At 37.7% G+C, this 12,217-nt stretch overlaps 1 protein-coding gene across 1 annotated transcript in view; it reads right to left on the bottom strand.

Annotated features, from left to right (window-relative positions):
- The window catches only part of CATSPERB (cation channel sperm associated auxiliary subunit beta), a 128,409-nt gene that overhangs the window by 85,939 nt on the left and 30,253 nt on the right, over nt 1-12,217 (bottom strand). The window contains exon 6 of the mRNA XM_060161755.1: nt 1,470-1,619. Within this exon, the coding sequence (XP_060017738.1) occupies nt 1,470-1,619 (150 nt within the window). The remainder of the gene's footprint in view (nt 1-1,469; nt 1,620-12,217) is intronic.

Below are 12,217 nucleotides of genomic sequence, written 5' to 3'. Positions count from 1 at the left end.
AGTTGGGGGAAAAGGTGGTTTCATCTAAAAACAGGTTTCCAAACTGTTTCTTTTCTTGAGACGTTGAAGCGATCGGGTGAGTGAGACCCCAAGGAGTTGAGACTGCCCCTTCTCTCCTATGACTCTCAGGGGTGTGGCAGGATGCAGAGACTGGCTCTTTTCCTGTGACTCACAAAAGTAAGGCAGGTTTGGACCGAGAGGAGGAGGGGGCCCTAGCCTGGCATCCGTGGAACAAAGGTAGAAAAGGAGTTTCCATCTGGTTGAGAGAGAGGAAAAAGAGACACAGGCTCTCTAAACTAATTCAGCACAAGCAGGCACTCCAAGCTAGAGGTATCTAAAAGACTACAAGACATTAGGAATTCAAAGAAATCTGGGGCAAGGCTATCTGTCTATTCCTATACCAGTGCATACTGCTTGAATCTATTACTTTATAATAAGTCATGGTAGGCAACCTATTGTGCTTTTTATTCTTCTTTAAAATTATGCTTGTTATTCATGTTGCTTTATTCTCCCACCTGAATTTTGGGATTGGTTTATCAATTTCCACACACACAAAATACTGCTGTAATTTTGCTTGGACTTGTATCAAACTGATTGATAAACATGGAGAGAATTAACATCTTTACAATACCAGAAGTTCCTGTTCATGAACATAAAATATCTTTTTTGTCTTTTTTTATAGCCTTCATTAAAGTTTTATAATTTCTATACAAAAGGCCTTGCAAGTCATTTTTTGTTTATTTCTAGGTCCCTATTGGGGTTTATTACTTTCTGAATAGGATTTTTAAAATTATAATCTTTAATTACTCTTTGGTGGAGTGGTTTTTGTATATTGTTGATATGTTCCTCAATTCCATAGCACTCCCATATTTGTTCTGATAGTCTGTTGATTCTTTTGGATATTTATATAGATACACATATAATCTATGAGTAATAAAATTTTGTTTCTTATCTTTTAATTCTTTTTTTCACTCATATTTATTAGATTTGGGGACTAGGAGTTCATCAATCACCTAAGAAAAACAAACTAGAACAAGATGATTAGTAATTGAAATGTGTAAGGATGCTATTAAATATTACAATAGTAACTGAAAAACACATATGTAACAAATAAAATAATGTGATACCTTAGAACAACTTTACCTATTCACGTATGGCAGGCATAGAAGATGGATTAGAAATGCAGTGAATAATCTCTGGGAGGGAGGAACATATTAACAGAGGGCAGAGTATCAAGGAAATTTGGAGAGACACTAAAGTCACTAGTAACATGGCAAAAGTCACAGAGAAAAAAGTTTATCACACTAGCAAGTAGACAAGGGAAAGTGATGAAGAGTAAGTTCTTAGGTGTTTTTTGGAGACATTTTCACTCCATTATGCCTCTGTGTTTAACTTGTACTGCCAGTTAAACATCACTGTAATAAAATACAAAACACCACCTCCAAATTTGAATAAAGCTGCAAACTTACCATCAAATGTTGTGTTCATAATGAAGCCAAGTAACACTACATCATTGGCACATGGGCACTTTGCTGTTTTGAGATCTACCACATGTGGATATAATTTACTGATGTCATTTTTTGTCATTATAGTCCCAAGTTTCCACTGAAGAATAGGTTCTGTGGAAATCAAGTTTTGGTGTTTAAGTTGTGGCAGCACTCTTGAAAATAGAACACTACTGTTTTCTTTTTTGTTTTTATCTTTAAAAAGTTTTTTTAAAATTTTTATAAATTGAAATATAGTTGATTTACAATGCTGTCTTAATTACTGTTGTACAGCAAAGTGACTAAGTTATACATATATATACATTCTTTTTCATATTCTTTTCCATTATTGTTTATCACAGGCTATTGAATATAGTTCTCTGTGTATACAGTAGGACCTTTTTGTTTATTCATTCTAGATATATCAGTTTGCACCTGCTAATCCCAAACTCCCAATCCGTCCCACTCCCACCCCCCTCCTCCTTGGCAACCAGCAGTCTACTCTCTATGTCCATGATCTGTTTCTTAGATGGGTTCATTTGTGTCATACTTTAGGTTCCACATATAAGTGATATCATATGATATTTGTCTTTCTCTGTTGGACTTACTTCACTTAGTACAATAATCTCTAGTTGCATCCATGTTGCTGTAATGGCATTATTTCGTTATTTTTTATGGCTGAGTGATATTCCATTGTATATATGTACCACATCTTCTTTATCTGTACATCTGTCAACAGACATTTAGGTTGTTTCCATGTCTTGGCTATTGTGAATAGTGCTGCTATGAACACAGGGGTGCGTGTACCTTTTTGAATTATGGTTTTGTCTGGATATATGCCCAGGAGTGGGACTGCTGAATCACATGGTAGTTCTATTTTTAGTTTTCTGAGGAACTCCCATACTGTTTTCCACAGTGGCTGCACCAACTGACACTCCCACCAACAGTGTAGGAGGGTTCCCTTTTCTCCACACCCTCACCAGCATTTGTTATTCATAGACTTTTTAATGATGGTCATTCTGACCCACGTGAGGTGGTACCTCATTGTAGTTTTGATTTGCAGTTCTCTGATAATTCATAACTGCTTTCTTTTATGGCTTTTAAAGGCACTATGTAAAGGAACTGTTCCATTGTTTTAAAAAATGGGTGTATTACCTCACTTTTCATCAGTTAAAAATAGATTGTTGATTCTTATTTTCCAGAGTAGGAGGAATGAAGTCTAATTTCCTTGAAGGGGGCCTGGCAAGGTCATACTGCAGAAGAGCAGGTGAGGTGGGAGATACTGCTTTGAACATCTTTGGAAAATACAATTGGTCACAGGATCTATCTCTAGAAACGGAGTTGCTGGACCACAGGGTTTGCACATTTATAGCATAGAGAATAACTTCTGCTTTGAGAGGCCACACATTTACTTTCTGTTCACTTTCCCAATCCCATAGAGAGCAGGAGATATATATATATATATAAGAATAAATCTAGAAAAGCAATAGGGAACAGGGAAAGTTGTCATCAGTGGCCAAGACACTTAGAAGGATTTCTGGAAGATACAAAGGAGTTAGGGAGGGACAAACAGGAAAAACCAATCAGAGGTAGGACATCTCCAACCCTTCAATGCAGCAATCTACTCTTAGATATACAAAGGGTTGGAGTTGGATAAAGTCAAATTTTAAAGCATGAGAAATGGGAGGTTTTTTTTTTCTGAAAAAATGAGAAAAGAGAATACAAAAAGTAAGCAAGGACAGTTTGACAGAGTACTGTTGTCTGAATTTCAAAAATAGTCAAAGGACTTTTAAGAATACAGACACAATCACTCTGTAGCTGTTTACATTTCTGCATCGTGAATCTCCTCCATCTCCTCATCAAACTCTCAATAAAATCTGCTACAAAGCCAAAGACTTTAGGTGATATATGCTTCACTTTGTGAAAAGCAAGAAAAGGAGCTAAGTTTCCATCTGGGTTGACATAGTGTAGCACAGCGACAGCCAAGAAGAAGAAGAGAAACAATTTATAACCAAACTAATTCACTCTGAAATTCAAAGAAATCTGGGGTAAGGCAGTTGACTTTCCAGGGTATAGCATATGTGTACAATTAATGACCAGATCTTAAAGGACAGGGAGATTTGAGCTTGTATCTGGGACATGATTGCACTGAATCGAAAATGCCTCTTTACCCATGTGGTCTATTTTAAACGTTTTAAGAATGAGGGAGTGATCAAAAGTCTTGGCTGCTGAGAAGCTACAAAGGAGATGGAAAAGTGACCAATGTGAAAGTGACTGGTGATTGTATTAAGAGCAATTTTAGTGGAGTAGTCTGGACTCCGGATCAGAGATGAGGAAGTAGGGACAATATTTTTCAACATCTCATTTGAGATAGGTAATGAAGAAAGGTTCCCAACTGTAACTCTAACCTTAATGCTTGATTGCCACTTCCCAACGTTTTCTCCTCATGTCTTCAGCATCTCAGAAAATGATACCACCATCCACTTCATTGCTCAAGTAAGAAATCTAGGATTCATCCTTAATATCTGTGTCCTTCATCCCCAGTCCACCCAGAGGTCATATCAGCTCTACTTCTAAACTGTATCCTGAAGACTCTAACTTCTCACCATCTCCACTGTTCGTCCCACAGCCCAAGTACCCCAGACCATCTCCTGCGTGGACCGTGGTGACAGCTGCCAACCAATTTCCTTTATTCCATTCTTCTCCTCCTTCCTCGACAGTCAGTTCTCTACACAGCAGCCAAAGTGATCTTTTTCATAGAGCAGAAGTCGGAATTTATCACTGCCCTGCTTAAAATACTCCAGTGGCTTTTCATTATAATTAGAATAAAATCCACACTTTACCGTGGTCTCTGCCAGTCTCTCTACACTCACCCCACACCACTCTGTCATTTACTGTGCCCCGACGACACTGGCCTCCTCTCTGCAGCTGCAACCTTTAAGAATTATTCATTCTCCACGGTGGCCGGACCGATTTACATTCCCATCAACAGTGCACAAGGGCCCCTTTTTTCCACAGCCTTGCCAACACTTGTTACGTCTTGACTCTACAATAATAGTCATTCAGACAGGTGTGAGGTGATAGCTCACTGTAGTTCCGAGTTGCACTTCCCTGATGATCAATGATGTTGAGCATCTTTTCATGTGCTTGTTGGCCATCTGCATGTCTTTTTTGGAAAAATGTCTGTTCAGTTCTTCTGCCCATTTTTAAAATCAGGTTTTTCATTTTTTTTTTATGTTGAGCTGTATGAGTTATTTGTATATTTTAGATGTTAACACCTTATCAGATATATCATTTGCAAATATCTTCTCCCATTCAGTAGGCTTTTGGTTTTGTTGATAATTTCCTTCGCGGTGCAAAAGCCTTTTACAATAGCTGATGTGGTCCCATTTGTTTTTGGCTTTGGTTTCCCTTGTGTGAGGAGAAAGATCCAAAAAAAGACTGCTACAACTGATGTCAAAGTCTGTACTGCCTACGTTTTTCTCTAGGAGTTTTATGGTTTCAGGTCTTACATTTAAGTCTTTAATCCATTTTCAGTTATTTTTGTATAAGGTGTGAGAAATTAGTCCAGTTTGATTCTTTTGCCTGTAGCTTACCAATTTTCCCAAAACTAATTATTGAAGAAGCTGTCTTCTCCCCCACTGTACATTCTTGCCTCCTTTTTTGTTCGGTAGATGCATTGAATGCATAAGTGTAGATTCATTTCTGGACTCTTGATTCTGTTCCATTGCTCTATGTGTCTGATTTTTGAGCCAGTACCACAGTTTTAGTTACTATAACTTTACAGTACAACAATTTAAAATCAAGGAGCATGATACCTCTAGCATTGTTCTTCTCAAGATTGTTTTAATGGAGAAATATGTATACATATAGCTGATTCACTTTGTGATAAAGCAGAAACTAACACAACATTGTAAAGCAATTATACTCCAATAAAGATGTTTAAAAAAAAAGATTGTTTGGGCTATTCAGGGTCTTTTGTGTTTCCATATATATTTTAAAATTACTTGTTCTACTTCTGTGAAAAATGCCATTACTATTTTTTTTAAACATCTTTATTGGAGTATAATTGCTTTACAATGGTGTGTTAGTTTCTGCTGTATAACAAAGTGAATCAGCTATACATATACATATATCCCCATATCTCCTCCCTCTTGCATCTCCCTCCCACACTCCCCATCCCACCTCTCTAGGTAGTCACAAAACACCAAGCTGTTCTCCCTGTGAATGCAGCTGCTTCCCACTAGCTATCTATTTTACATTTGGTAGTGTATATATGTCCATGCCACTCTTCTCACTTTATCCCAGGTTACCCTTCCCCCTCCCCGTGTCCTCAAGTCCATTCTCTACATTGGTATCTTTATCTTGTCCTGCCCCTAGGTTCTTCAGAAACATTTTTTTTTTTAGATTCCATATATATGTGTAAGCATACGGTATTTGATTTTCTCTTTCTGACTTACTTCACTCTGTATGACAGACTCTAGGTCCACCACCTAACTATAAATAACTCAATTTCATTTCTTTTTATGGCTGAGTAATATTCCATTGTATATATGTGCCACATCTTCTTTATCCATTCATCTGTCGATGGACACTTAGGTTGCTTCCATGTCCTGGCTATTGTAAATAGAGCTGCAATGAACATTGTGGGACATGACTCTTTTTGAATTATGGTTTTCTCAGGGTATATACCCAGTAGTGGGATTGCTGGGTCATATGGTAGTTCTATTTTTAGTTTTTTAAGGAACCTCCATACTGTTCTCCATAGTGGCTGTACCAATTTACATTCCTACCAACAGTGCAAAAGGGTTCCCTTTTCTCCACACCCTCTCCAGCATTTACTGTTTGTAGAGTTTTTGATGATGGCCATTCTGACCAGTGTGAGGTGATACCTTACTGTAGTTTTCATTTGCATTTCTCTAATTATTAGTGATACTGAGCATCCTTTCATGTGTTTGTTGGCAATCTGTATATCTTCGTCGGAGAAATGTCGATTTAGGTCTTCTGCCCAGTTTTGGATTGGGTTGTGTTTTTTTTTTTTTTTGATATTGAGCTGTATGAGCTGCTTGTATATTTTGGAGTTTAATCCTTTGGTCGTTGCTTCGTTTGCAAATATTTCCCCCCATTCTGAGGGTTGTCTTTTCATCTTGTTTATGGTTTCCTTTGCTGTGCAAAAGATTTTAAGTTTCATTAGGTCCCATTTGTTTATTTTTGTTTTTATTTCCATTTCTCTAGGAGGTGGCTCAAAAAGGATCTTGCTGTGATTTATGTCATAGAGTGTTTTGCCTATGTTTTCCTTGAAGGGTTTTATACTCTCTGGCCTTACCTTTAGGTCTTTAATCCATTTTGAGTTTATTTTTGTGCATGGTGTTAGGGAGTGTTCTAATTTCATTCTTTTACATGTAGCTGTACAATTTTCCCAGCACCACTTATTGAAGAGACTGTCTTTTCTCCATTGTATATTCTTGCCTCCTTTATCAAAAATAAAGTGACCATATGTGTGTGGGTTTATCTCTGGGCTTTCTATCCTGTTCCATTGATGTATATTTCTGTTTCATGCCAGTACCATACTGTCTTGATTACTGTAGCTTTGTAGTATAGTCTGAAGTCAGGGAGCCACAATCCTCCAGCTCCGTCTTTCTTTCTCAAGATTGCTTTGGCTATTCAGGGTCTTTTGTGTTTCCATACAAATTGTGCAATTTTTTGTTCTAGTTCTGTGAAAAATGCCATTGGTAGTTTGATAGGGATTGCATTGAATCTGTAGATTACTTTGGGTATAGTCATTTTCACAATGTCACAATGTTGATTCTTCCAATCCAAGAAAATGGTATATCTCTCCATCTATTTATATCATCTTTAATTTCTTTCGTCAGTGTCTTATAGTTTTCTGCATACAGGTCTTTTGTCTCCTTAGGTAGGTTTATTCCTAGATATTTTATTCTTTTTGTTGCAGTGGTAAATGCGAGTGTTTCCTTAATTTCTCTTACAGATTTTTCATCATTAGTGTATAGGAATGCAGGAGATTTCTGTGCTTAATTTTGTATCCTGCAACTCTATGAAAATCACTGATTAGCTCTAGTAGTTTTCTGGTAGCATCTTTAGGATTCTCTATGTATAGTATCATGTCATCTGCAAACAGTGACAGTTTTCCTTCTTCTTTTCCGATCTGGATGCCTTTTATTTCTTTTTCTTCTCTGATTGCTGTGGCTAAAACTTCCAAAGCTATGTTGAATAATAGTGGTGAGAGTAGGCAACCTTGTCTTGTTCCTGATCTTAGTGGAAATGGTTTCAGTTGTTCACCATTGAGAACAATGTTGGCTCTGGGTTTGTCATATATGGCCTTTATTATGTTGAGATAAGTTCATTCTATGCTTACTTTCTGGAGGGCTTTTACCATAAATGGGTGTTGAATTTTGTCAAAAGCTTTTTCTGCACCTATTGAGATGGTCATATGGTTTTTATTCTTCAATTTGTTAATATGGTTTATCACATTGATTGATTTCCATATATTGAAGAATCCTTGCATTCCTGGGATAAACCCCACTTGATCATGGTGTATGATCCTTTTACTGTGTTGTTGGATCCTGTTTGCTAGCATTTTGTTGAGGATTTTTGCATTTATGTTCATCAGTGATATTGGCCTGTAGTTTTCTTTCTTTTTTTTTTTTTTTTTTTTTGCAGTACATGGGCCTCTCACTGTTGTGGCCTCTCCCGTTGCAGAGCACAGGCTGTGGACGCACAGGCTCAGCGGCCATGGCTCACGGGCCCAGCTGCTCCGCGGCATGTGGGATCTTCCCAGACCGGGTTACGAACCCGTGTCCCCTGCTTTGGCAGGCGGACTCTCAACCACTGCACCACTAGGGAAGCCTTGTAGTTTTCTTTTTTTGTGATATCTTTGTCTGGTTTTGGTATCAGGGTGATGGTGGCCTCGTAGAATGAGTTTGGGAGTGTTCCTTCCTCTGCTATATTTTTGAAGAGTTTGAGAAGGATAGGTGTTAACTCTTCTGTAAATGTTTGATAGAATTCACCTGTGAATCCATCTGGTCCTGGGTTTTTGTTTGTTGGAAGATTTTTAATCACAGTTTCAATTTCAGTGCTTGTGATTGGTCTGTTCATATTTTCTATTTCTTCCTGGTTAAGTCTCGGAAGGTTGTGCTTTTCTGAGAATTTGTCCATTTCTTCCAGGTTGTCCATTTTATTAGCAAATAGTTGCTTGTAGTAATCTCTCATGATCCTTTGTATTTCTGCAGTGTCAGTTGTTACTTTTCCTTTTTCATTTCTAATTCTGTTGATTTCAGTCTTCCATTTTTTCTTGATGAGTCTGGCTAATGGTTTACGAATTTTGTTTAACTTCTCAAAGAACCTGATTTCAGTTTTATTGATCTTTGCTATCATTTCCTTCATTTCTTTTTCATTTATTTCTGATCTGATCTTTATGATTTATTTCCTCGTGCTAACTTTTATTTTTTATTATTCTCTCTCTAATTGCTTTATATGTAAGGTTAGGTTGCTTATTTAAGATTTTCCCTGTTTCTTGAGGTAGAATTGTGTTGCTATAAACTTCCCTCTTAGAACTGGTTTTGCTGCCTCCCATAGGTTTTTGGTTGGCATGTTTTCATTGTCATTTGTTTCTAGGTATTTTTTTATTTCCTCTTTGATTTCTTCAGTGATCTCATGGTTATTTAGTAGTGTACTGTTTAGCTTACACGTGTTTGTATTTTTTACAGATTTTTTCCTGTAATTGATATCTATTCTCATAGTGTTGTGGTCAGAAAAGATACTTGATATGATTTCAATTTTCTTAAATTTACCAAGGCTTGATTTTTGACCCAAGATATGATCCTGGAGAATGTTCCATGAGTACTTGAGAAGAAAGTGAATTCTATTGTTTTTGGATAGAATGTCCTACAAACATCAATTAAGTCCACCTTGTTTAATGTATCATTTAAAGCTTGTGTTTCCTTATTTATTTTCATTTTGGATGATCTGTCCATTGGTGAAAGTGGGATGTTAAAAGTCCCCTACTATGATTGTGTTCCTGTCAATTTTCCCTTTTATGGCTGTTAGCATTTGCCTTATTTATTGAGGTGCTCCTATGTCAGGTGCATAAATATTTACAATTGTTATATCTTCTTCTTGGATTGATCCCTTGATCATTATGTACTGTCCTTCTTTGTCTCTTGTAATAGTCTTTATTTTAAAGTCTATTTTGCCTGATATGAGAATTGCTACTCCAGTTTTCTTTTGATTTCCATTTGCGTGGAATATCTTTTTCCATCCCCTCACTTTCAGTCTGTATGTGTCCCTAGGTCTGAAGTGGGTCTCTTGTAGACAGCATATATATGGGTCTTGTTTTTGTATGCATTCAGCCAGTCTATATCTTTTGGTTGGAACATTTAATCCATTTACATTTAAGGTAGTTATCAATATGTATGTTCTTATTACCATTTTCTTAATCGTTTTGGGTTTGTTATTGTAGGTCTTTTCCTTCTGTTGTGTTTCCTGCCTAGAGAAGTTCCTTTAGCATGTGCTGTAAAGCTGGTTTGGTGTTGCTGAATTCTTAGCTTTTGCTTGTCTGTAAAGGTTTTAATTTCTCAGTCTAATCTGAATGAGTACCTTGCTGGGTAATCTTGGTTGTAGGTTTTTCCCTTTCATCACTTTAAATATGCCCTGCCACTCCCTTTTGGCTTGCAGCATTTCTGCTGAAAGATCAGCTGTTAACGTTATGGGGATTCCCTTGTATATTATTTGTTGTTTTTCCCTTGCTGCTTTCAATATTTTTTCTTTGTATTTAATTTATTTATTTATTTATTTATTTTTTTATTTTTGCTGTACGTGGGCCTCTCACTGTTGTGGCCTCTCCCGTTGCGGAGCACAGGCTCCGGACGCGCAGGCTCAGCGGCCATGGCTCACGGGCCCAGCCGCTCCGCGGCATGTGGGATCTTCCCGGACCGGGGCACAAACCCGTGTCCCCTGCATCGGCAGGCGGACTCTCAACCACTGCGCCACCAGGGAAGCCCTGTATTTAATTTTTGATAGTTTGATTAATATGTGTCTTGGAGTGTTTCTCCTTGGATTTATCCTGTATGGGACTCTCTGTGCTTCCTGGACTTGATTCAGTATTTCCTTTCCCATATTAGGGAAGTTTTCAACTATAATCTCTTCAAATATTTTCTCAGTCCCTTTTTTTTCCTCTTCTTCTGGGACCCCTATAATTCAAATGTTGGTGCGTTTATTGTTGTCCCAGAGGTCTCTGAGACTGTCCTCAATTCGTTTCATTCTTTTTTCTTTATACTGCTCTGTGGTAGTTATTTCCACTATTTTATCTTCCAGGTCACTTATCCACTCTTCTTTCTCAGTTATTCTGCTATTGATTCCCTCTAGAGAATTTTTAATTTCATTTATTCTGTTGTTCATCGTTTGTTTGCTCTTTAGTTCTTCTAGGTCCTTGTTAAACATTTCTTGTATTTTCTCCATTCTATTTCTAGCATTTTGGATCATCTTTACTATCATTACTCTGAATTCTTTTTCAGGTAGACTGCCTATCTCCTCTTCATTTGTTTGGTCTGGTGGGCTTTTTACCTTGCTCCTTCATCTGCTGTGTCTTTCTCTGTCTTCTCATTTTGCTTAACTTACTGTGTTTGGGGTCTCCTTTTCGCAGGATGCAGGTTTGTAGTTCCTGTTGTTTTTGGTGTCTGCCCCCAGTGGGTAAGGTTGGTTCAGTGGGTTGTGTAGGTTTTCTTGTGGAGGGGACTGGTGACTGTGTTCTGGAGGATGAGGTTGGATCTTTTCTTTCTGTTGGGCAGGACCAAGTCCAGTGATGTGTTTTGGGGTGCCTGTGAACTTATTATGATTTTAGGCAGCCTCTATGCTAATGGGTGGGGTTGTGTTCCTGTGTTGCTAGTTGTTTGGCATAGGGTGTCCAGCACTGTAGCTGGATGGTTATTGAATAGAGCTGGGTCTTAGTGCTGAGATGGAAATCTCTGGGAGAGCTTTCGCTGTTTGATATTACGTGGGGCTGTGAGGTCTCTGGTGGACCAATGTCCTGAACTCGGCTCTCCTACCTCAGAGGCTCAGGCCTGACACCCAGCCGGAAGACCAAGGCCCTGTCAGACACATGGCTCAGAAGAAAAGGGAGAAAAAAAAGAGACAGACAGAAAGAAAGAAAAATAAAATGAAGTTATTAAGATAAAAAATATTGTTAAAGATAAAAAAATTAAAAAGTAATAAAACAAAAAGAGGGAGCAACCAAACCAAAAAACTAATCCACCAGTGATAACAAGTGCTAAAAACTATACAAAACAAACAACAACAAAAAAAACAGAGAGAACCCTCGTACAAATGGTAAAAGCAAAGCTATACAGACAAAAGTCACACAAAGAAACATACACATACACACTCAGAAAAAGAGAAAAAGGAAAAAAAAAATATATATAAAAGGAAGTGAGCAACCAAATAAATGCACAAATCTACCAATGATAATAAGCTCTAAATACTAAACTAAGATAAACATAAAGCCAGAAACAAATTAGATGAGGAAAGCAAACCCCAAGTCTACAGTTTCTGCCAAAGTCTACTGCCTCAATTTTGGGATGATTCGTTGTCTATTCAGGTATTCCACAGATGCAGGGTATATGAAGTTGTGGAGATTTAATCTGCTGCTCCTATGGCTGCTGGGAGTAATTTCCCTTTGTCTTCTTTATTCGCACAGCTCCCAGGGTTCAGCTTTGGAT

Source organism: Lagenorhynchus albirostris, chromosome 1, assembly GCF_949774975.1.
Source record: "Lagenorhynchus albirostris chromosome 1, mLagAlb1.1, whole genome shotgun sequence".
NCBI classification, from domain to species: Eukaryota; Metazoa; Chordata; class Mammalia; order Artiodactyla; family Delphinidae; genus Lagenorhynchus; species Lagenorhynchus albirostris.
The sequence above is the reverse complement of the archived record's forward strand: the minus strand, read 5'-3'. Positions and strand labels throughout refer to the sequence as shown.